The sequence below is a fragment of the Procambarus clarkii genome, chromosome 70, assembly GCF_040958095.1.
Source record: "Procambarus clarkii isolate CNS0578487 chromosome 70, FALCON_Pclarkii_2.0, whole genome shotgun sequence".
NCBI lineage: Eukaryota > Metazoa > Arthropoda > Malacostraca > Decapoda > Cambaridae > Procambarus > Procambarus clarkii.
Window position 1 is genome coordinate 26,539,704 of NC_091219.1, and position 25,965 is coordinate 26,565,668.

The window sequence follows — 25,965 nt, forward strand, 5'->3', positions numbered from 1 at the left end:
CTTGCAAGAGCTGTTATCCTACCTCAGCTCATCTGAAGCCTGCTTCTAGAGACGCATTTATGTTATGAGAATGTACTTTGAAACTAACTACCACATAGGGAACTATCATAGATGAACCATCATATAAGGAACTCTGGTGAAACTGCAAGCAAGAGCTGTGATTCTACCTCAGTTGAAACCCATTTATTAGGGTTTCTGAGACCTAGAGACCCATTTATTTCATGAGCCTATTATATGTATTAATAGGAATCACCTTTATTCATTAACAACATAAAAGTAACAATCATATAAGGAACAGGATGACCCTGTAGCCAACTGTGTATCAGAGCCTTCATGTGATCAGTTGACCTGATCAACTCACTCTCTGTTTCTACACTTATACTGTATGTAATCAAATATATATGAACTATGGAGTGTAGTGCCTAGGGGGGGGGGGGATGAATGATAGACCATCATATATAAAAATACAATATATTAACAACACAACAGACCAGCACCTCACCACAACACAATGGCACATCGAACACTTTTTTCCAGAATAGGGAACTCTTCCCATATAATCACTTTCTATGGCATTTTTATTTTTGTATTTTTTTTACCGTGAAGGGCGAGTTTATTGGGCAGCGTCACTCATCTTGTGTATGACTGGACTCTGACTGCTGAATATACACCCCATTGTGTGTATGTGTATTCTACCTACAAAGCACAGTGGAGTTACTTTAAAAGTCAAATTTAGACACTTCACTAATATCTCACTGAAGCCTAAATTTGATTCTGAAGTACGTGCACTGTATCCAGGCCTGTGGGGGAAAATTGGCGGGAAATGATCGTGTATGAAGCAGTCGGCGTCCACTCTTGTTTACTCAGACAAAACAAAAAAACATCGAGAAGCAACTTGCTACAATCAGCTGACATTGTGCTTACAAGTGGCATCCTTCACAAGAGTTGCAATAACTATCCACAGGGATGGATAAGCAGTAACAATCCACAGGGATGGATAAGCAGTCACAATCCACAGGGATGGATAAGCAGTCACAATCCACAGGGATGGATAAGCAGTCACAATCCACAGGGATGGATAAGCAGTAACAATCCACAGGGATGGATAAGCAGTCACAATCCACAGGGATGGATAAGCAGTAACAATCCACAGGGATGGATAAGCAGTCACAATCCACAGGGATGGATAAGCAGTAACAATCCACAGGGATGGATAAGCAGTAACAATCCACAGGGATGGATAATCAGTAAAACAGCAAAAATAGTTGTTGATAATGAGGTTGCCTAGTAAACTCTTCCCCACATTGCTATGCATTGTGGTCAAAACTTTAATAATACAATTTGCCATTTTCAACATTATACCAACATTCACCAAATGACACTTGTTTAACTAAGTGATGCAGAATACGACAACCAAATCACGAAAGCTTCGTGCTTATATTCTCAGAGTGGCCATGATATTATTAGGGTCTAACCTAACCTAACCCTACGGACAGAGGCGTTTGGGCAACCCTCAGTTGTCCCTGCACCTAGGGCGTGAGTGACCTCCGGACTGGCAAGGCGTGAGGCTGCAGTAGCTATTTCCTTTCTGAATCACATTGTTGAGGACTTAGAACATAAGGCTGCTCTTGAGTCTTTGGTCTCCCTAACTCCTCTTTAACCCCAGCACCCAAAAGCTTTTAAGGTTGGGTTAGGTTCAGGTTTTAAGTTTAGGTTATATTAAGTTTAGGTTGTATAGCTGGGTTAGGTTAGGCTTGGCAACGTGCAAAGGATTCAAGTTTAAATAATTATGCAGCTTTACTTGACAAAATAGATGAGTAAGCAGCGTGTAGTTCACTCACAACTGTCAAACTGGTTTATTGTTAAATACAGAATTGTATAAATAGAACACAAAGATTGTATTACTACATTTATGCAATGTAGCGTCTTTTTCCTACATTAATGTATATTACGGAGCACCTTTATCCTGCAATTAATACAACACCTATTTTTTATTGGTAATACAATATACTCACATTACAATAAATACTTTATCCTTAAGATTAATGCAGTATATCTTGCTACTAATACAATACGCCAGGGATTTAGCCAAATACCTAGAACAATACATCGACCACCTTATTATATAATTTGGCTCGTGTACAGTAGCCTACGTCCTCGACTCACACTTGAGGATCCCAGGTTCGATTCCCAGGACAGGGACGGTTGGGCACGTTTCCCCTAATCTCTGCTCACCTAGCGGTAAATAGGTATACATGGGAGTTAGGCAACTATTGTGGTTGGCATCCTGAAGAAGGTCGGTGGATGATCTAGGAGGATCCGAAGAAGCCTGAGTGCAGGCTCTCTGTTCAAGTCAATGGGAATTATATACAATATATATAGGCCTATGCATTGTATATGGCCTATTCATGTATTATTTGAAGTTCCAACACATTTAACATTCCTAGCAAACACTCTGGGTAAGAGCAGAATGGTGTTGTGCTCCCTGCAACCCATCCGCAGACCTAGTCCATTCCATCCAGCGATCGACCCCACAGGCGCATTCATCAATTTTAACATCCTGTTCATTCAAAGCAGGAGTTTCCTCAAATATAAATTAAAACGCATATTGTGCATATTTAGGCATTGGTTTAGTTAGGTGTTTAGGCTCTGTTGGTGATTATTTGTATTTGTAGTACGTTGGTGAAGCATTTATAGCGTTGTGGTTCGAACATAAGTCGTCAGTGAAGCACTTTTTCCGGAAGTGTTCGAACGTCATCAGTTGTGAGTCATGTGTAAACCGTTTTTCATTCATAAACAGGGGGTTTGGCGGGTGCATGGAATGGACTTTGGTCTTTATGAGGACGGGCTGCTCCCTGTGAAAGCTTGACCAGGCACACGAGCCAATTTCAATTCACCTGGTGGGGCCTGGCTCGTGTGTACATTCACCTGTAGCCGGCCAGGTGGTGGGAGAATGGGAGCTACTCTGAACAAAAAGTTCCAAAGTTCCAAAAGTTCCAGTTCCAAAAAGTTCCATCCGAGTCATCAGGAGCCGGTCGGCCGAGCGGACAGCACGCGGGATTTGTGATCCTGTGGTCCTGGGTTCGATCCCAGGCGCCGGCGAGAAACAATGGGCAGAGTTTCTTTCACCCTATGCCCCTGTTATCTAGCAGTAAAATAGGTACCTGGGTGTTAGTCAGCTGTCACGGGCTGCTTCCTGGGGATGGAGGCCTGGTCGAGGACCGGGCCGCGGGGACACTAAAAAAGCCCCGAAATCATCTCAAGATAACCTCAAGATAGCACGGGCTATGGTGAGCCCGTAGTGGACTTACCTGGTACAGATGTGCTCTTTGCATTTTGGCTTCCACTCTACCTAAGGCCAAAAATTGTCGTACTAGAAAATGGGAGCGGCTCGTGAAATTGACATACTGTCCCGTTCTCTGTTTTGGGTCCTCTGGTAGGTTAGGATGAGGGCACTTCAGTACAACAGTTTCTTGACGTTGGTGGATCTGAGCAACACTGTTGGTCTGGGGCAAGTGTAGTGTTGCTTCTTCAAGTGTTGCTGCTGTTTTGAATTACCTTTTTTGTGCTCTTGTCAACTTCTGCTCTTGCTGGTGTGAGTGATTAAAGGTAGAAGAGGCATTAAGGATGTCAGACAGGCAGGTAATTGACGGCGAGATGACGAATAGTGGATAGCTTGAGTTGACATGCAGACATCAGGCAGACGAAAAAATAAGAGGCTAAGCAGGAGAGAAGCAGACGGCGAGTACCCCCTGGCTGACAGCAGCAGGAAGCTCTGCGTGAGACAGCAGAGACGACCAGCAGACGATGAAGGCATCAGCAGATTGGAAGATTTCTCTTCCACCTCTTAAACTTCCAAGGACCACAATGAGGCTTCACTGGGAGTGGTTGAGGCTTCAATGGGAGTGGTTGAGACTTCACTGGTAGTGGTCGAGGATTCACTAGTAGTCGTCCGAGTCATCTGCCACGCAAGAAAGTACTAATTAACGAAGGAAGCCGCTACCGATGCCCGACATCTTTATACAAACCGGATTCACGAAAGCACTTACGCAAGCACTTACGAACCTGTACATCTTTTCTCAATCTTTGGCGGCTTTGTTTACAATTATTAAACAGTTAATGAGCTCCGAAGCACCAGGAGGCTGTTTATAACAATAACAACAGTTGATTGAGAAGTTTTCATGCTTGTAAACTGTTTAATAAATGTAACCAAAGCCGTCAAAGATCGAGGAAAGATGTACACGGTCGTAAGTGCTTGCGTAAGTGCTTTCGTGAATCTGGCCCCACAGCAACAAGTGGAACTCATTAGAGCAAGAAGCATTTTGTGCAACCTAGACCCTCCAAGCCCACGTAGCTATGCAATATAAGGTGGTGGAGTTAGCTACGGGTCAGCAAGTGCGTGCACCGAGCAAGGCAGGGTACATTGCACAGGATAAACATTGCAGTTCTCACTATCAAAGCGGGAGGGTGTACATTGCATCACACACTGCGAAAGGTGTGACTATTGCATCTCACAGACTAGTTAGTGGCAAAGGAAAAGGAATCCCTGAATGGGGCCAGGATGTGTTTACTGATAACTGGACAGCCCAAGAAACATGCGGAGTCCAGGAGCTGAAACTCTACCTAAAGGCACATTTACTTGAATTAACACACACACTAACGAGTCTCTACAACTATTACTACCATACTTACCAAGATTCACTGAAGCATGCAATGGGAAATAATTTTTTTAAGTATTTTAAATAACGCGCCAATATAAATTAAACGTATCTCTCAAATCATAGGAACTTTCTTCAAATTGGTATTCATATGAAAATTCGACATATTCCAGTATTCTGCCTGCTAGGGAGAACACAATATATATGTTGCATATATGCAAGGAATGAATGAACTATGAGGGGAAAGCGTCAAGCCATTACGACTATATAACACTTGGAAGGGATGAGGATAAGGATTTGGGATGGGACGGGGGGAAAGAATGCTGCCCAACCACTTAGACGATCGGGGATTGAACGCCGACCTGCATGACGCGAGGCCGTCGCTCTACCGTCCAGCCCAAGTGGTTCGGTATATATGCAAGGAAGCCCACAGTAAAATTTAAAACAAAAAGTTTTACAATTTCATTACACACAGAACTCACAATAACGTGATGTATCAAATGAACAAATCCACAAGGGCCGTGACTAGGATTCGAACCTACGTCCGAGAGCATCCCAGACGCTGCCTTAATCCAACCCACTAAACGCCTCGTGAGAAATCGTTAAACTAACAAAGAACAAGGCCCTTGTCAGTCCTAACTTCCCCCCCCCTACAAAGTTTCTGAAAAGCCTAAGCCTATTTTCCAATTTCACTGTGATTTTCCTTGCATTATGGGGTCAAAGGTTTGTATAATTACTGTGATTAAATTATGTATACTGTAATTGTTCAATACATATGAACATTATACATTCAGAATTTCCGTCGAGAATACAAGGTAATGAACACGGGGAAATTGAACATGAACATGAGGCTCATATTTATGAACACCCTGACTAGTTAAGATGAACACAAGTACTACTACCACGAAATTTGGTAGTTGGGAAGATGACCATGAGCCAGATTCACGAAGCAGTTACAAAAGCACTTACGAACCTGGCCATCTTTTCTCAATCTTTGACGGTTTTGTTTACAATTATTAACTCGTTAATGACCTCCGAAGCACCAGGAGGCTGTTTATAACAATAACAACAGTTGATTGGCAAGTTTTCATGCTTGTAAACTGTATAATAAATATAACCAAAGCCGTCAAAGATTGAGGAAAGATGTACACGTTCGTAAGTGCTTGCGTAACTGCTTCGTGAATCTGGCTCTATGAGAGTAGAGAGTACTGACTGTTACGTACCCATATAAGATACGTAAGTAAATATATTAATATGTACATTTATAATTGTATGTAAATTACAAGCATGTATATTGTTATACTTATGTTCTATGCAAATGCACATTCATGTTACAGTGTTGGCGTTAGGCCCAGCGTATCGTGGGAATGATTGTTTATTTCTTTGTGTGATCAGTTTTCCCACGGGAACTAATGATTTATATGTGATCATAAGTGGGTAACAGAGTGAAATAATAATTGAGTGAACTGTATCTGGCAAATTGTCGTGGGATCGTCCGTTGCTGGGGTGTGCATGCCATTATTTCCTTCTGTATGCATATTTTAATTACTATGTAAAGAATAATTACTTTTGTTTGTCTATATCAATATGTACTAATTATTCATTAAGTTAGTTTAAGATTACTCTTGTCACAATGTAGTGCTCCATTGTTGAAATAATAAATATTGTAACTTTGGCAATTTATTCGCGGGGCAAGGCAATGTGTTTTTTGACTCGCATATTGTAGTTCAGTAGCTGAGCAGAAACCAGGGAGATAACACTTGTTGAAGTTAAGTTCATTTGTTCTGTCATAGCCATAATTATTCTTAGTATTGATTTAATGTCTGGAAGTTACAGTGATATTTTTAATGTGATATATATTGTGACCATATAATCATCTGTTTGCTTTTGAGATTTATTTAATATAATATTATATATCTATACTTAGTGTCTTTATTCTTCAGTCCTATGAAGATTCTATTTTGTGCTCATTACTTAGGGGTTATACTGGTGATTCGCTATTGAGAACAGCAGTTGTGTCGTATCCCTAGACTTATTAAAGTTTGGCTGCTGTAGGATCACGAGCCGTAACGTACGATAGGTAACACTGACCAAGATCAACACGAGAGTACTGACCTGCATCATACTTGTCACAGGAGTGTAGACCTTCCTGGGAGACGGTGTCCACCTGGTGGCCGCCCTGGAGACCCGAAGTCTTCTGTACCTTCAACAAACGCACCAAGTCTTAATTAACAACAACGCTGAGGATCTAAAGTTATCTCAATATCAATAAATTAATACATGTTATACAATTTGATAAAAGGTTTTTCCCTTGGTTCAGCTCCTAAAATAATCCGCCTCTATGCTGGGGGTCTCCAGGTTCGCGCAACTGGTTCTCAAGACTGCGCAAGTTCAGGCTGCGGCCGACCCCAAAACGAAGTCTATTTTAAGATGCGGTGTGTTCAAAATAGGAATTTTCGCAATTATAAATTAATATTATATATTTGCATATTTAAGCGTAGGTTAGGTTAGGTGTTTAGGTTCTGTTGGCGATTATTTGTCTTTGTAATACGTGGGTGAAGCATTTATAGCGAACAAAATTCCTCAGTGAAGCACTTGTTCCGGAAGTGTTCGGACGTCATCAGTTGTGAGTCGTGTGTAAACCGTTTTTCATTCATACTTGCGAAGCAGTTTCGCAAGTACTTACGAACGTGTACATCTTTCCACAATCTTTGACGGCTTTGGTTACATATATTAAACAGTTTACAAGCATGAAAACTTCCCAATCAACTGTTGTTATTGTTATAAACAGCCTCCTGGTGCTTCGGAGCTCATTAACTGTATAATAATTGTAAACAAAGCCGCCAAAGATTGAGAAAAGATGTACAGGTTCGAAAGTACTTGCATAACTGCTTCGTGAATCAGGCCCCTGAAAGACAAGTTCTAGAGGTCAGAAAGAGCCTGAACCAGCCTGTACGCGACTCGCGAGTCACCCTGATGGCCGGGGACGTCTCTCACGTTCAAGTATGTTTTTTGAGACAAGATAGAAATACATTTCAAAGGATAGAGTAGCTTAGGCTATTTCTATCCCCCCCCCCCCCGTGGGACGTGTCTCCAGGTAAGTCTATGGTGTTTTCTTTGGGGAGAAGTGTGAGAGAGTTTTCATTAAGTAGAGTTTAAGTGAAGTAGTGTGTCTGGTGCACCGATCTCCGATTCCGGCGTCGTTCCCACCTGTCTATCCTAACTAACCTCGAGAATTGACCCGTCATATTTGGCCGACTCCCTCACCCACACCAACTCCAATGCAGACGAGGAGTCACAATACCGTGGCTGAAATATATTGACCAAACCACACACTAGACAGTGAAGGGACGACGACGTTTCGGTCCGTCCTGAACCATTCTCGACTTGAGCCGACCACAATCGACTTGAGAATGGTCCAGGACGGACCGAAACGTCGTCGTCCCTTCAGTTTCTAGTGTGTGGTTTTAGTCAACCATCTCCAACCCTCCGTCCCAGAGCCTCACCGGGGACTGACAGCCGAACCACCAGTAGCCAACGTCGCGTGGGAAGGCTGGGTTGTCTGTATCCATCCAGGACTCTGCTTTGTGCGTCCTCCAGTACTTTCCGTCCTGAGGAAGACAAACTCAACATTATATCCATCGCGTCCATCTGGGAAGGGTTTGGATAAACTGTACAACTACGTAATCATAGCCTTCGAACACATAAGGAGTCGAACCCGTTGTATGTACACATGAGAGATTATGGTTAACGAAATGACTAAATGTTGATAAGAAAATAGCCTCGTGCAAATATTTCCCGGACACAAACATAATTGAACCATGTTTAATCCAAAATAATTACAATGTTCTAAGCATTAGGTACATATTGTATACGTCAGATCCATTTATTTTCAACAAAGTTGCAGGTAAGGTTGAAAGGATGAATTAGTTAACTTGGTGTGGGACGTATGCCAGTATTTTCGCCTTACCATCCCTTGCAAATATGCTTGATGCAATATATATTCGTTTAAGGAATGCTGTGTCAGCGGTTATGCTAGTAAGCTGGCAATGTGCAGTTATTTTCACGACGTAATTCAAATTTAAAACTTTACCCGTGAATGTTTTTCGCACATTTATAACAGATTTCATTTACAAAATGTTTGTTATTCATTTACACAAGAAAGACATAATAATGGCATGGCATGTCATCAGTAAACTTTCATACTGCATAATCAAAATGACAGAATACAAAAATACAGAACTACTCATTACACGAGGGCAACAGTACAGAGAATGACTTCCACAGCCTAAATCTGGCGGTGTGATCAAGGCGGACGATGCGGCTGGCTGTCCCTCCAGTTCCTCCTCTGAAAACTATAAACACAACTTCAGATTTCTCTTCTTGCACTCACTCACCTTGAAGAAGTAATAGGCGTTTTGATTGTAGAGAATGACGGCATCCAGATTGCTCGGAAGACCCTTCCATTTGGATAAGCTCCTCTGCTCGACTGTGTTCTTATTTTTGCGTTTGGAGTTCCTTCTCGCGTTGCTATTTCTGTTTCGAAGTGAATTTGAACTTTTTGTTGGGAATCGCCAATACTGATCGCCCTGAAATAAGAGATCTCCATTTGTAGTCCATCTTCCCTGTACTTCAATAGAATATGCTTGCTTATATGCCTTAACCAAGAAAATGGTTAACTTTTTTCGGAAATATATAACGTAACTAAGAATATATTCGGAATTTTATGTTCGATAAGAAAAAAATATGTGATGTGCATACTAAAGACTTCTTTTACGAGCATGCGATTTTGAACTAAGCAATGAATAGTGTTTACATCCCAGAAGCATAACTGCGTCTTGAGGGAATCACTATGATGAGCCTAGCAAAAGACGGTGTATCGCCTGTCAAAAATTCTAGCCTAGTGCATCTGTTTGATTCAGGCAATCAATTCTAACAGATTCACTAAAGAAGATAAAATAAATCCCTTACAGGCGTTACGTCATCTATCAAGAGTCACGTAGAGTTGCGTGGTGACCACCGGCCAGGTCGGACGCTCCTGAGGTCTCTCCGCACTGGCTAGTGTTTACGTTGGGTGACTGCTGGTTTGCCCTGCTGGTGGTGGTTTGCCACTGACAGGGTGACGTTTGCCTTAGCCATGGGGTCGTCTCGCCTTCCAGTGCAGAGGACATTGTCGGCTGGTCTGGCATTTACGGTGCCGGTGGACCATCCATTGGTTGGTGTCGCCCTGGTGGACGTGCTTCATGTGCAGCTGTCGGACCTGGTGGGCATCCAGCTGCTTCACGGCCACCGTGCTGTGGTCAAGTTCCGCCTCCGGGCTGCCTTTCAAGCGTTTCTCGAGCGTTGTGAGGGGCGTGTTTACCCTCTCCCTGATTCAGCTGGCTCAGTTAAGGTGGTGAATCTTAGTGTCACCTTGACGTCTGTGGCGGTGCATGGTGCCCCCTTCGAATTTCAGGACGACTTTTTAACCTCTTGTTTTGAGCGATTTGGGACAGTGTTAAGTGTTCGTTGGAACAAGGTCGTTGCCGGGCACTGTGTTGGTATGCTTGACGGCTCTCGCACCCTGACAATGTCGCTGAAGTGTAGTGTACCGTCGTCGATGTCCGTGTTGGGATACACGCTCCGCTGCCAGTATCGGGGTCAACCGCGCACCTGTTATCGGTGTGGTCACGAGGGTCATCTGGCTGCGGCGTGCGACGTGGGAGCAACTGGTCGGGTGCATGTTTTTCGTGCGGAGGATTTCCCGCCCTTGTTACGTTCGGACGGTTCTGAGGACGGAGTAGGTGCTGTGCCTGAGGCGCCTGATTGCCTGTCTGCTGCTCCGCCTGTTGAGGCGAATTCTACGGCCTGTGCGACACGTCTGATGACTGCTGTGGCCACTGGGGTTGTTGAGCCGGTGTGTGTGGGTGTCGGGCCGTCGCCTGAGCTGCGAGTAGTGCAGGATGTCCCGGTGGAGGTCCATGTCCCGCCCCCGCCTGTGGATGTGATACCGGCTCCCGGGAACGCGGGTTCTGCTGTTTTAGAGGGGGTGCTTCGGCAGGGGGAGGTGCCTGCCGTGCCTGTGTGTGTTGGTGACTGTAGTTCTGCTCTTTCCATCCCTTTGCAGAAGCGCGCGCGTCGGTGTTCTGAGGCTGTTTCCCTGGATGATGTGGACAGTGTGGGTGATGTGGCCTCTGTGGACTCTTCGGACGGTGCGGGTGTGGCCTGTGTGGATGTGAAGATGGTGGCCGTGCCTGCGGCGGGGCCTGCTGGGCGTGGTGTGGTGCGGCCTGTCTCGAAGCGTTCACGGCGGGCTCGGAGTGTCTCTCCCCTTCGTGGTGTGCCTTGGGAGGAGGTGGGGGAGTATGGTGATCTGGCGCCTCCCGCCGAGGATGATGGTGCTGTGAGGGGCTCCGAAGTTGCTACCTGTGCCTCACCTCCTGCGTCTCCTGCTGTTGGATCTCCGCAGTGGGGGGTTGTGCCTGATGATCGTGACCTTGTCGTGCTGTTGCGGAAAGATGTGCGCCAGGGGGCCTCGGCTTCTGTGCCCGGTGGTGGGGTCGGTGCCGCGCCTGCCTCCCCTGCTGTATCCCCTCCTTCCTTGCTCCGGTCTGGGGATTGCCTAGTCCCGTCTGCTGGGGTCGTGCCCTGTGAGGGTCCGGAGTTGGGCCCTTATCGAGATGCCCGGGTGCTTCCGATCCCGTGGTGCTCGTCCACTGTCTGGGTGTCGCGGGTGAAGGAGTTTGTGTATAGGGTGCCAGATAGGATGTCTCAGCCGAGGGCGCCGCCTGGTGGCCGGCTGCCTGCTGACCTGCGGGTGATTTGGGAAGCGTACTGCTTGCGCTTTCCGATACACAAGTTTCCGGAGAAGTATTAGTTCCCGTCTTGCGCACACTGCTAAGCCGTGCGTGGGTCAGCTGCCACCGTGACCACGACTCCCCGCCCCCCCGGTGCGGGGTGTCTCCCTCTAACGTTCGCCTCTGTTTTCGTCGCCTCTCCTCTCTCTACGGCCCCTCACATCTACCGCTTTTGACTTTCTTCTCCTCCTAACCGTCAACGCGTCTCCTTACGTCTGTCCTGGTGCAGTCATCGGGAGGGTTAACCCTTCATGCAAACTGCACCTATTCTCAAGAAGAAGAAGAAGAGTCACGTAGATGCTCTGCAACTCATCTCCTACCTTGAAGAAATAGATGACGTCGTTAGCGTAGGAGGGAGTGACAGCATCCAAGGAATCTGGAATCCCTGGGAAACCACTGCTGATCGGCTTCGGGTATCCCTGGTCGGGCGTCAGGCCGCTGTAGCGCCAGTAACTGTCTCCCTGCAGGATACATCAATGTTGAATAGTTAATAATAAAAGAAAATGCAACTCCCTCCCAAGTGGAATACTTGGCTGTGGTTCAGTACAGTATAGGCTTTTGATGAGAGCTAAGAACCATGTAGGTCCAGGAGTTGAAATGTTGGATGTTTTAAGAATATCATGTGTCCCTTAATAACTTAAGGGATATAATATGATACGTGCAACCCACACTGAATTTTACCTTGAAGAAATAGGTCTTGCCGTTGCTCCCGGTGAAGGCAGCTTCTATGTTAGTGGGAAGTTGTGGCCAGTTGTCGGTAATCTTTCGTGGGTAGCCGTCTGCAACCCCAGAGGTGGTCAGGCGCCAGTACTCGTCTCCTGAGGGGTGAAGGATGAGTTGGTGAGGAGCCTCATTCACCGCCTCATACTGCACTGTACGGTATATCTCATAACTCGTAAACTAAGACTTATGTTTAGTATATTGGGTCTTAATTTATTGGAAGGCACAAGAGTAAAGACATGGGAGGACTTACCCTTTAAGACATACACCTCGCCATCTACTGAAGTGAAAATTGTGTCAACACTTGCGTCGTTACACAGCACACCACCTGAGGCTGAGCCTGAGCCTCCCTGCTGGCCTGGGTCATCAAACCCTCCGTTACCGGACTCGCTGCCAGCGTCCCCGGTAACACTGGTACTCTCACTTGCTGCTCCTGCTACTGGCTTTCCGTACAGGGACTGAAACGACGTCACACTTTTAGATTTTCTTCGTTACATAACACTGTTATTCGTAAATTACATTGTTGTTGTTGTTGTTAAAGATTCGCTACCTGGAACAAAAAGTTCCAAGTAACACGGGCTATGGTGAGCCCGTAGATAGTAGTGAATCGTATATGTAATATAATCATAAAGAAAATAATTTGTAATTAAGATTGCATGACAGTTGCATAATGCAAGTTGTATAGACTCAGGTGTTGAAGTTAGTTCACGGAGCTTGACCGCTCACCTGGATGCCTTGGATGTCGTCTGTATTGAGAGTGATCTCGGGTTCGAAGCCCTTGTAGAAGGGAGCCATGAGTGATTCTTTTACCGGAGAGTGCCCTAGGCCCAGCGAGTGGCCGAACTCATGCGCCGCCACCTGCATCAAGTTGGTTCCTGTGGGAGGGAGTACACTTCTCGGGTAAAACATTGGGTGATACTCTTGAGACCTGTCTCTAAAAGTAGGAAATAACTTCGGGCACTACTAATAAAGTGTTGGAAATATCCAGTTTTATTACAAAAGTTGATTAGTGTATTCTAGAACCTAGAGGAACCTTAGAAGACTGTGCTAACCGCTGTAGGAGTTGGTAGTCCAGGCCTCGTCCGTGTCGAAGTGAGCGTCTCCGCCGTACAAGGGGTAGTAGGCGTGGGCCAGGACGCCCCCGATGCCGTCGAAGGGATCAGAGTCTCCGTGCCGAAGTCTTGCGAAGCGGATATCGATGTTCACCTTGCCGGAGGTCTGCTGCTGGAAGGTCAGTGGTGACACGTCAGACCACGCCTGTGAGGGGGAACAAAGGGCATGTCTCCTTATGGGTCTCGTAACTGATTTTGTGGGTTCACGCGTAGTCTAGACGGTCGACGTACACTGAATTTAGAATGGATTTCAGCGAAAATTCCTTGTCACAACATATAGACACATATACCCCACTTTTTGGTATATATATATATATATATATATATATATATATATATATATATATATATATATATATATATATATATATATATATATATATATATATATATATACATTTGAGAGTTTAGTTATAGCTTTATAGTTTTAGTTTTACGGGCTCACTATAGCCTGTGCTACATGGACATTTCGTTCTGAGCAGCTAAATCTAAAACATAGTTTAAAGACCCCCATCCATCCACAGATCTACAACTACTGGTAATGGCTTCAAACAGCCTCCACTCGTAGGTTATTCATGCCTCTGCCACCTCTTGGGTGGCTTAATCTCTATCAATCATCAATCAGTTATAGTTGAAGACTAGAGGAAAGCCATCTTTGCTGGTCTGTTAGTGAGCTGCTGTTTTGGTCCCAGTAGTAGATATGCCCGAAGCCTAGCTAAGGCTTCGCTAGGCTTAGCCTAGCTAAAAAAAAATGCCTAGTGATATTTATCTGTGGAAAGAAGATGCTGAAAATATAATAAGATCAAAATGGTGATAATTATTTACCGTATAAGAGTCAAGAAAGATGATTTTTGCCATCTCGTGAAGATGGTAAATCTATGGATTACAAGATGGTAAATATATAGGATAAATATCCTATAGCCTGATCATCTACGTTATAAATATAGTAGGATTAGACTGCCCTACATTACCTACTTATTTTAAGGTGTAGTCATACATGAACGTGGTCTTGCCCTTTGCATTTCCTTACCTTGAAAGCTTTGAAGATATCCCTGTCGACGTCCGCCGCGGGCAGGTTGGGTGGGTACTTAGATATCTTATAGCTGAGGCTCTGCATCTTCCATTTGGAACCTACAACAGGAAACGGAAGAGTGAAGTACGCGGTAATCTTCCCCTCTTCTAACGTCTCTCTTTTTTAAAGTTGCTGAGACTAAGTTGTGTTACTTAAACTTCCTTTTGAGGCTTGTGATGCGTAGTATTAGAGTACACAGTCACAACTTCTACACATACAGTACACACACACACAAACCTTTTTTCTAATTCAACTTAATCTAACCAATTGTTAAGATGGTTTGGATTAGATTGGAATACTAATCCCAAACTAATACAATTTTGTATTGAAATTTAAATAGGTTAGGCTACATTGTATCTGATTAGTCTCGGTTTTTATGTAGGTTTCAAATAATAAATTAAATCAGTGAACTGGGTATTCTCTTCCCATGCCTTGCTTATTGGTTCTCTGTCCTCTCTACCCCTGGTCCAAGCTTCATTACCTGACTGGAACTCGTCTGGGTGTACTCCTGCTGGGTGTACTCGTCTGGGCGTACTCTTAGGGGTGTACACCACTGGGTGTACTTACAAGACCAACATTTCACTTCAGCCATCCACAGGTTCAATATGTTGACGATTTTCACTCGATTATCTCATGTTTACATTTGTAGCTGCGAATTGAATGCTCATAGCCAACTTGCTCACCTAATCCATGCCAACCTTGCACCGCTCCTAGGCTGATAAATATATATTTTTGACATCTCTGTAACTCATTTCTGCCCCCTAGACCTGTTGTTTCTCATTTTAAAACAATGTCTCGGTACATCGTGTGTGTATGGTGTATGATTATGTATGATTGTGTATGGTGTGAATGTGTACTCGCCTAGTTGTGCTTGCGGGGGTTGAGCTCTGGCTCTTTGGTCCCGCCTCTCAACTGTCAATCAACAGGTGTACAGGTTCGTGAGCCTACTGGGCTCTATCATATCTACACTTGAAACTGTGTATGGAGTCAGCCTCCACCACAACACTGCCTAATGCATTCCATCTACTAACTACTCTGACACTGAAAATGTTCTTTCTAACGTCCCTGTGGCTCATGTGGGTACTCGGTTTCCACCTGTGTCCCCTTGTTCGCGTACCGCCCGTGTTAAACAGTTTATCTTTATCTACCCTATCGATTCCTCTTAGAATTTTGTAGGTAGTGATCATGTCTCCCCCGAGCTCTCCTGTCTTCCAGCGACGTGGGTGGGGGGGGGAAGCATATGGCTAACCTTCATGAACGTAGCGTTTGCTCCTGTCATGCCCCTGGGTGATGTTGGGGTCGAAGTTGTCCTTGATGCCACAGCGAGGAGCGAACATTTGTTTCAGCGTTTCCTCCGTCACCTTACCCGTCGGCTCCAGCCCCGCCACACTCTGCCCAGGGAGGAATAATGGAACGAATAAATGAGGTTCTAAATAGGGGGAAAAAATAGAGAGAATAAGAGAAAGATCAACGTATTTTTCGCATTGGCAGCACGATGTACGAGAACTACATTGAAGACTACCAATAGGAGACACTGAATCCGACGCTTGAAAATCCTACTCGGAGTCGGATTGAGAGACTGAATCCGACTCTGAATCCAGAGGTGGAAAATATTTTCACCTTTTGAAATTATTCAAAGGTGAATCTAAGAGTATTTATGGAGACTGAGTACATTCATAAGGATGAAACGTGATGTAAGCGTTCACTGATTATCCACCGTCGTGCCCAAATGGTCCAGTAACCGATAACGTTCACTATCACTTCCCTCCGCCAATCAACGCTCATCATTTTTGTAATTCCTCACACTATCAACATTATCAACGTGACTAAGACGTGTACCCTGTAACTCCGAGATCAAACCCACCAATCAGCGTCCACCATCTTGCCTACGACATCCTGATCAACCAATCAACGTCCAGCATCTCATCAGTAACTCCAAGATATACAAGCCCAACCGCTTGGGCTGGGACGGTAAAGCGACGGTCACGCTTCCTGCAGGTCAGGATTCAATCCCCGATCGTCCATAAGTGATTGGGTACCATTCCTTCCCCCCCCCCCCCCCCCGTCGCATCCCAAATCCTTATCCTGACTCCATCTAAGTGCTATATAGTCGTAATGGCTTAGTGCTTCTCCTGATAATTCCCTTCGTCCTCTCTAGGATACATATTAGAGCGTGTTATGTATCCTGCATGTATTAAGCCAGGAAGGGGCCCACAGACACTAGAACTCCATTAACTTTTAACAGCGTAAAGACAGAAATCGCAATGGCGTGATATAGCAAATGAACAAGTCTAATGGGTGCTTCGACTCCCCTCGCGCTGAGTGAACCTTTAACCAAAACAAACTCTTATCCCTTTGTGGCTGAATGATCGAGTGGTGAGTTAACAACCGGCTTCCATTGTCTTACTCGCAGCCTCATGGTCTTCTAATCTGTGTCCGTGATGTCTATACAACATTATGATTCGCTAGTCAGCGTTTGAAATCATGCCATGACACAAAACTCATTCATTGTTTCATTTCTGTTCAAAGTAAATTAAAGGATTCCTAGTTCACCTGCAGTTCCATGATTGGCCAATCAACATGGGTTCTGTTATCCGTGACTGAATAAACAATGGCTCCCTCCTTACCCATTAGCCTATCACCATTGGCCTTTCACAAACAAACCTCGCGAACTACCAATAAGACTTCACCTACCTGGAAAGTCTTGACGGCTTGCTGGAAGAGGTCCTCGGAGGAAGGCTGGGATGGTGAGGAGGAGGAAGAGGAAGAGGAGGAAGAGGAAGAGGAGGAGAAGGAGTGAAGGGGGGAGGTGCGTGGTTCTTTAGGGATCAGGTATCCGTAGGCGGCCAGGTATATCTGTTGGAGAGAGATATGATAATTTAGACTTACGGGGCTATTCATGCCCGTGCCTGCCGCCTCTTGTGGTGCCTTAATGCTTATCAATCATATAATTAAGGTTAGGAGGGTTGGAGAAGTGTGAATCTTTTGTGGCAACTGACCTCTATACGTGGTTATGTATCGTCCCTGTGTCTCTCTCTGTCTCTCTGTCTCTGTCTCTCTCTCTCTCTCTCTCTCTCTCTCTCTCTCTCTCTCTCTCTCTCTCTCTCTCTCTCTCTCTCTCTCTCTCTCTCTCTCTCTCTCTCTCTCTCTCTCTCTCTCTCTCTCTCTCTCTCTGTCTCTGTCTCTCTCTCTCTCGGGACATAATTCCCAGATTATATCAGCTGCATATGCAAGGTGGCCAACATCAGAAAGGATATCTGAACAGATAAGACATTCAGCACACTATATGTCACGTATGTCAGACTAATTCTGAACAATGCAGCACCAGCACGTGGTCCTGGCCTAATCAAATGAAAATGAAGAGAGGTTAAGAAAGCTTACTTTACATTCTCTTGAAAGGTTAAGTACGAGAGACGTTAACCTTGTGTCCGTGTTGCTAATAGCTCGAGCTGTTCTCACCCCCCGTTCAGTACAACGTGTTCATACATATATACACACACACATCACAAACAATACACATATTACCGAACATTTTGAATGATAAACCATACACATTTCTTCCTTTATACGAGGTGGAGAGTGCTTCAGAGGTACGGCGGTACCTCTGAAGCAGCAGCGCCGCAGCAGCAGCACTTAAGCAGCAGCGCCGCAGCAGCAGCACTTAAGCAGCAGCGCCGCAGCAGCAGCACTTAAGCAGCAGCAGCACTTAAGCAGCAGCGCCGCAGCAGCAGCACTTAAGCAGCAGCGCCGCAGCAGCAGCACTTAAGCAGCAGCGGCGGGATGAAGCAGTTATCAGCAGACGCTGAAGTCCTTTGTTAGGGCGTCCTGAAGTCTCTCCTGAAGTCCGTGTGTTTGGTTCAAGTTGCACTTCTAGTTGCTTTGTTGAGGGGTTCCCCTGGCAACACCTTTGGTGCTCTGTATAGTCTCTTTCCTGCCACTACCTTTGGGAGGTGCCACCTGCGGTTTAGATTCGGCTACTGGGAACCAAAAGTTGCAAGTAGCACGGTCTATGGTGAGCCCGTAGTGGACTTACCTGGCACAGGAGCGGGGCTGCAACTGGTGGTTCATTTCAGCCAGTACGGTCTCTGGGGGAGGCTTCTCTCCGCCTCACCAGTCCTCATTATTGTGTATCTTTACGGGCTATTCATGCCCGTGCCACCTCTTGGGTGGCTTAATCTTTATCAATCAATCAATCAATCAGCAACCCTCTCTCTTAAGTTTCAGCCCCGCTCCTGTGCCAGGTAAGTCCATCACGGGTTCACCATAGCCCGTGCTACTTGCAACTTTTAGTTCCCAGTAGCTGAATTTTAAACAACAACAAGCAACCATCTATCCGAGCACCGTTGAAGCACATCAACATCTCCCCGGAAGTCTTCAGCAGTTTGCAGTTCTCTCCGTCAATGTTGCATCAGCCTCGAAGAAGGATAAAGTTGCAGGCGATGAGTCACAATAACGTGGCTGAAGTATGTTGACCAGACCACACACTAGAAGGTGAAGGGACGACGACGACGTTTCGGTCCGTCCTGGACCATTCTCAAGTCGATTGAGAATTCTCAAGTCGTCATCGACTTGAGAATGGTCCAGGACGGACCGAAACGTCGTCGTCGTCCCTTCACCTTCTAGTGTGTGGTTTGGTCAAGGATAAAGATGTCTCTATTTCCTCTGTCTGGTCGTTAGAGTATTTTATGTATAGAACAGTCTTCAGTACTATTTCACGTTTCCTTCTAGAGAGATCTTGAGATGATATCTTGAGATGATTTCGGGGATTTTTTTAGTGTCCCCGCGGCCCGGTCCTCGACCAGGCCTCCACCCCCAGGAAGCAGCCCGTGACAGCTGTCTAACACCCAGGTACCTGTTTTACTGCTAGGTAACAGGGGCATAGGGTGAAAAAAACTCTGCCCATTGTTTCTCGCCGGCGCCTGGGATCGAACCCAGGACCACGGGATCACAAGTCCAGCGTGCTGTCCGCTCGGCCGACAGGCTCCCTAATGGAGATGCTAGCATCCATTCCACCACATCTCCCAGGTGTTAGCCTGGGTGTTCCAGGTGGTGGTAGGGGAAACAGTTCATGCTGGACTGAGTCAACCTCTTCCTGATAGTCAACGAAAACACAGCCAACCTTTCTCTCATTTGCTTAGTAATTTGATCTTGATATACCACCTGTCTTTGTACTCGCCTAGCTGTGCTAAATGTGGAGGGAGCTTCGGTTCTTGGGACCTGCCTTTCAATCTCCAATCGACCGGTGTTGATGAACCATTTATTTGCTTTAACGGTGGGGGGGGGGCTGTCAGGCATAGCACTTGAGCGACTGGTTAAGTGACTCTTGACAGCTTATAGGCGGATGTGTGAGTGACTGAGGGGTTGACAACACGCATCTACAACCTGTTGTTTGTGATGGTGGGGGGGGGGAGGATTGGGGGGGGGTGGTGGATTGGGATGGATGGAGGTAGGGGGTAGGGAGGGAGGGGGAATCCCACGGAACAATTGCACCATTGTTGTTTCCAAGATTTAGAGGGAGTGCTGTTCCTGTTCCCTGGGGTGTGATGGTGCATTATCCTCTCTATTGTTGCTGGTCTGGAGCTCCAGCGGGATCACGGTGACCTGCTACCCTCAACCAGGTGTCTCGTAGTGACCTTCCTTCAGAGCAACACATTCCTCGTGGCTGTGTAAAGCATGCACAGTTTATCTCGTGGGGGGCAGATGAACCTAGGTGTCCCGTCCAAGGGCTTGGGCACCATTCTTTTCCCTCGTCCCATCCCAAATCCTTATCCTGACCCCTTCCCAGTGGTATATAGTCTAATGGCTTGACTCTTTTTCCCTGAAATTTCCCTCTCTTACCATTATTTGCGCCTGGCCGGGATATTTCCCCCTGCCACAAGCACCCAGTGACACACTTGGATACACACACACACACACTCATTACTGCCTCTGGATACACTCACACTCACACACTCGTCACTACCCTTGTCTACACGCGGGTCCAGGCCGTCACAGTGCCACGTGTCGTCACGTCATGTCGACGTCACAACCATGTCTTACACCAGTTCGTAGATTTGGTAGCAACAACACGATACATCACGCTGTAGTGATTATGGGAAATAGAGTTCCAGTATCACGTTATGGTCAGTACAAGACCTTGTCAGTGCTAGTTCAACTATAACCTACACTGACAAACACACACACACTACAGTGAACGCTTCGTTATACGACTTAGTAAACTGTATTCAGTCATTGTAAACTGAATTGTTGAGTAGCCATTTCTGCCTTCGTAAATATTTGATTAAATGCTTAATAAGTGCATTTACTTTAATTTGCCTGTGGAATTCTGTCCACGTGGAGGTACGTGACCTTGGTAGTGACCTTGAAAACTGCAGGGCGGCACGAGGGAGGTATGGGGGGAGGGAGGACACACTGAGGTCCCTAGTGTGTGCTACACCCACCGGTATCACTGGTGGGTGTAGCACACACTATACATACACCCAACATCACACACTGACGTCCCTACGCTCACTCTCTGTTAAGAGGCGGGAGCAAGGAGCTGTAGGTCTTAAGCCAGCACAGGTAGAGGTGTACAGACCGATGTAGGAGCTTGATGGATCGCCACATGCCCCAACCGACGCTGACAACCGTGACTCAGCGGTGAGAGGATGAGTGAGAGATGATGAATTATTGAGTGAACATTGATGAGTGTGAGGTCCGTGGGGAGGTGTCGAGGCTAGGATGAGCACACGTTGCTGTGGGTGTGGTTCCGTAGGTGTGGCCTGGCTGTGGGGGGGCTGTGGGTATGGCCTGGCTGTGGAGGGGGGCGCTGTGACTTGGGGGTGTGGGGCCTATTCCATCTTAAGGGGCCTTGACTGGAACAGGAAGCCGGTGGCTTGTCAAATGTCCCCTTATCCAACCCCTGAGAATTTTTTTCTTCTGCTTAATTTTGACCTGTAGTCTTGGCATTTACGGCTTTGGCGGGTAGGCGGTTCCACTTGATGAACTGTTATGGGGTGAACAAATATCTATTTCCTGTCGTATATTGTGTCTTGTTGAGCTGGAAGCTGCTGCCTCCTTGGGTATGTTACATTTGGCATTTTAAAGATGTGGTCTGGATTGATATCCTGTAAGTTAGTGCAAGATATCCACCTCACTGCTGTCTGTTATCAACCACGATCAAGTTAAGTGTTCAGACCCACGATAGCGTGCTTAGTATGAATGAGTGAACTTACTCACGGGTGCTGGAGTGTTTTTTGGTTTAATGTTTTGCTAATGTTTCTAATACTGCTGAGGGCACTCTCTCTCCATTTTCGTCGTCAATACGTCACAATTCTCTCCACTTTCGTCGTCAATACGTCACAATTCTCTCCACTTTCGTCGTCAATACGTCACAATTCTCCCCACTTTCGTCGTCAATACGTCACAATTCTCTCCACTTTCGTCGTCAATACGTCACAATTCTCTCCACTTTCGTCGTCAATACGTCACAATTCTCTCCACTTTCGTCGTCAATACGTCACAATTCTCTCCACTTTCGTCGTCAATACGTCACAATTCTCTCCACTTTCGTCGTCAATACAACACTACACTAACCACATACGTTGCCACAGCAAACAACTTGCACTGCAAACCAACACTTACAGTGACTGCAGGGAGAGAATGGAGCAATTCCGAGCGCTTAAATATAAAGAATTACGGCTAATGAATTTGACCATTAAAACCCATTGTCCCATTGACCTACTTTGTGAATCATTGATTGGTGTGGAGCGCAAACTGCACTGCTGACAGGACGAACAAGCTGTTCTTACCTACACGCGACGGTTCGCTGGTAATTAGCATTTGTTGGTAATTAAAAAAAAGTCTAGGCTAACCTAATCCAGAGTCTAACCTAGCCTAACCTAACCTAATCCAGAGTCTAGTCTAGCCTAACCTAACCTAATCCAGAGTCTAGTCTAGCCTAACCTAACCTTATTCAGAGTCTAGCCTAACCTAACCTAATCCAGAGTCTAGTCTAGCCTAACCTAACCTTATTCAGAGTCTAGCCTAACCTAACCTAATCCAGAGTCTAGTCTAGCCTAACCTAACCTAATCCAGAGTCTAGCCTAACCCCGAGCCTAATCCAGAGTATAGTCTAACCTAACCAAATCCAGCCATACTTAGCGCAACCCTTCCTGAAACAGGAACCGTCGCGCACTCGACAGCTTAACCAACCCAAGATCAGTGACCGGGTATGTTCAGGCAATAGCAAATAGAATATTAATATTCGCTGCATATGGTATTTATATCAATATTCACGTTGAAGCATTGCAAAACCTGCTGCCTGCCTCCTTGTCGCTTCTGGTGCGGCCATGTGGCCTTCCATGTGGTAGTGGACACGAGGCTAGCAATGTGTTTGCCTGCATGTGGCAGCCATGTTGCTTGAAACATAAGGTTATGTTGCTTCAGTTAATATAGTCTCTACTATGGATGGTTCTTACGACATTGGTGCTTGGTGTTAATTAAAAATATAATTTATAACTGACAAATCACGATTAGGGGGTTTGTGATTGGTTAGCACAAGGTGATAGACACTGGTCTATCTATCCTGATAGACGACAGTGTTTATAGAGAATCTTTAGCTTCAACTGGGCGGGATTTGTTTTGGGTGTGGGTGGGTGTGGGGGTGTGGGTGGGTGTGGGGGTGTGGGTGGGTGTGGGGGTGTGGGTGGGGGTGTGGGTGGGTGTGGGGGTGTGGGTGGGTGTGTGGTGCATGTGAAGGAGAATTATATGAATACAGAATATGGTGATAAGATGGCAGGCGGACTGTCCGCCTCGCTGACACGGAAGTGTATATGGTTCTTCATTGGTTTTCCCCCAGTGTGTATGTGCATATGCATGTATGCCTGGTGTATAACGTGTGTGTGTATGTATATATGTATGCTCTGGTGCTTATGCATTGATGCGCATGTTTTTATTGTCATATTTTGAATAGATTGTTTTGTCAAGTATTGTAGCATGGAAGATTGTTTCTTGGAAAGGTCCTCTTCCTCCTTTCCACTAACCCTCCCTCCCCCTCTCCCTTCATCTCTCCCTCCCCTCCCTCCCTACCATCCTTCCCCCTCCCCCCTCCCTCCCTCCCCTCCTTCCCCCTCCTCCCTCCCTCCCTCCCCCTCCCCCTCCAAGGTTTTAATCTTCTCTTGCACAAGACAACATTTTTTCGCTTCCTGCTTCATTCTCACTCCTCAATTTTAGTGGTTTGTGTCGGATGGTGGCGTGGGGGGGGGGGGGGTATGCGCCTGCGCCTGCGCTCCGTGCGTTACTCCTGCTCTGTCGTCTTGGAGACGTTCTTATGTCTTCCAGTGTTTGGTAATGCCTTCCCTGCCCACCCGCTTTAGTCATATGTGGACGCCGGTGGCTGTGTGGACAGCACGCTTGACACGTAATCCTGTGGCCCGGGTTCGATTCCCCGGCCCCAGCGAGAAACAAAAATGGGTAGATTGACAGTTGAGAGGCGGGCCGAAAGAGCAGAGCTCAACCCCCGCAAGCACAACTAGGTGAATACAACTAGGTGAATACAACTAGATGAATACATCCGCCTCGTCCTTCACCGTGAAATGCGGCTCTTTTTGTTGATGAGTTTGTGGAAACACGTGTGTGTGTGTGTGTGTGTGTATGTGTGTGTGTGTGTGTGTGTGTGTGTGTGTGTGTGTGTGTGTGTGTGTGTGTGTGTGCGCGTGTGTGTGTGTGTGTGCTCACCTAGTTGTGCTTGCAAGGGGTTGAGATTTGGCTCTTGGGTATGTATTTACTATTTGTATCTGCAGAATCGAGCAATTAGCTCTTGGACCCCGCCTTTCTAATAAATTTATATTTCCTTTATTATGCTTAATACGCATATCTCTCTTACACACACATACATTCCCAGGAAGCAACCCGTGACAGCTGACTAACACCCAGGTACCTATTTTACTGCTAGGTAACAGGGGCATAGGGTGAAAGAAACTCTGCCCACTGTTTCTCGCCGGCGCCTGGGATCGAACCCAGGACCACAGGATCACAAGTCCAGCGTGCTGTCCGCTCGGCCGACCGGCTCCCCAGGATCGTCATTAGGGTGGTAGTGGCTCGGTTTACAAGTTTAAAGTGTTTTTGCCGCTTACGGCCAAAGTAATAAGGGGAAAATGTCTGGTAAATTTTCCCAAGATCACTGCATAATGTTTTAAAATACTGAAATATTTTTTGTTTTTAATATTTTCAAAGTATTTAGCAAAACAAGAGCCAGCACAAGAGGGAAATTCGTGTGGGTGAGTATATGACCGTGGCATGCTATTCCTCTCTTGAATTTGAGCAACGTCTATGCGACCATGTTGGACACATACCCACACAGAATCAACGTGCAAAGTTGGGTGAGACTCGCCCCATCAAGCATCTAGTCGCTACAATCTCGGACGGACATGAGATTGCATTTATAATTTGTAGAAGTACATTAGTTAGCAGAAGTACACTGGTAGAATTACACTTAGACATTAGACAGCAGAATTACATTAATTAAACATTAATTAGACATCATTAATTAGATGTTTCGACGAGACGAGGAGCTGCTGCTGCTGCTGCTACTGCTGCTGCTGCTGCTACTGCTGCTGCTGCTGCTGCTGCTACTGCTGCTACTGCTGCTGCTGCTGCTGCTGCTGCTGCTGCTGCTACTGCTACTGCTGCTGCTGCTGCTGCTGCTGCTGCTACTGCTGCTGCTACTGCTGCTGCTGCTGCTGCTGCTGCTACTGCTACTGCTGCTGCTGCTGCTGCTGCTGCTACTGCTACTGCTGCTACTGCTGCTACTGCTACTGCTGCTACTGCTGCTGCTGCTGCTGCCAGCAACACGAATTTAAATCCGTGTTACATAACATTAAAAACTGCTGTTAATTTCCTCCAACATAACTTTATAAATCAAGAAAAAAACATCGTAAGAGGTCCACTTACCTTCGCAGCGTCGTTATTCTCCTCTGTAGTGTTGGTACTACTGGTAGTGTTGGTACTGTTGGAAGTGTTGGTACTACTGGTACTGTTGGTACTATCGGTAGGCCTACTCTTGAAGGGAAGTGCCCAAGCCGGCGACAATTGCACAGCCACAATCACCAACACTACAATCATCAATTTCCACATGTTGACACAAACTGGGTTCGTAATTTGAAGAGAATTGATGTCAATGTTGGTTGGGATAACTTTGGCCAAAATGGTGTTGAAACAAGTTGGAGTTTGTGAAATATTTGAGGTTTTCCTTTCAGAAGGAGTTGATGTTGTATTTAGTTCTTGCAGGATCTTAGGAGATTTGCTTAAGTTGACGAGTTAGCTGCAAGAAAGGGAGAGAATTGCACGCTGTGATGAGTCTACGAGTCAGGTGTAGACAAGATGATCCTCCATTAACGGCAGCCACACACCTGCCTGGCAGCGCCCCGCTCTTCACTTTATATATGTGTGTGTGTGTGTGTGTGTGTGTGTGTGTGTGTGTGTGTGTGTGTGTGTGTGTGTGTGTGTGTGTGTGTGTGTGACGAGACTGCTGCTACCTTGCCTCCAGCAAACACATCGATCACCCTCGAGAATCGATCTCGGTTTAA

General features: G+C 46.0%; 1 protein-coding gene and 1 long non-coding RNA gene across 3 annotated transcripts in view; one reads left to right on the plus strand and one right to left on the minus strand.

The window, feature by feature from the left end:
* LOC123744863 (uncharacterized) overlaps positions 1-25,965 on the plus strand; it is an 89,391-nt gene that overhangs the window by 33,764 nt on the left and 29,662 nt on the right. The gene's annotated exons all lie outside the window — the stretch shown is intronic.
* Positions 464-25,793, minus strand: LOC123744861 (stromelysin-3). Of its 2 annotated transcripts, none has more exons than XM_069311716.1 (13): positions 25,331-25,793; positions 17,093-17,254; positions 15,648-15,789; positions 14,357-14,457; positions 13,267-13,471; positions 12,941-13,089; positions 12,468-12,672; positions 12,176-12,312; positions 11,815-11,955; positions 9,056-9,247; positions 8,165-8,269; positions 6,774-6,855; positions 464-3,961 (listed from the first exon to the last, which is right to left on the minus strand). In XM_069311716.1, exons 1-13 carry the CDS (start codon positions 25,511-25,513, stop codon positions 3,942-3,944), a joined length of 1,824 nt encoding a protein of 607 aa, XP_069167817.1. In that variant the 5' UTR covers positions 25,514-25,793; the 3' UTR covers positions 464-3,941. The 2 variants fall into 2 exon arrangements, with proteins under 2 accessions (XP_069167817.1, XP_069167816.1); XM_069311715.1 differs by having other exon boundaries at positions 6,774-6,861.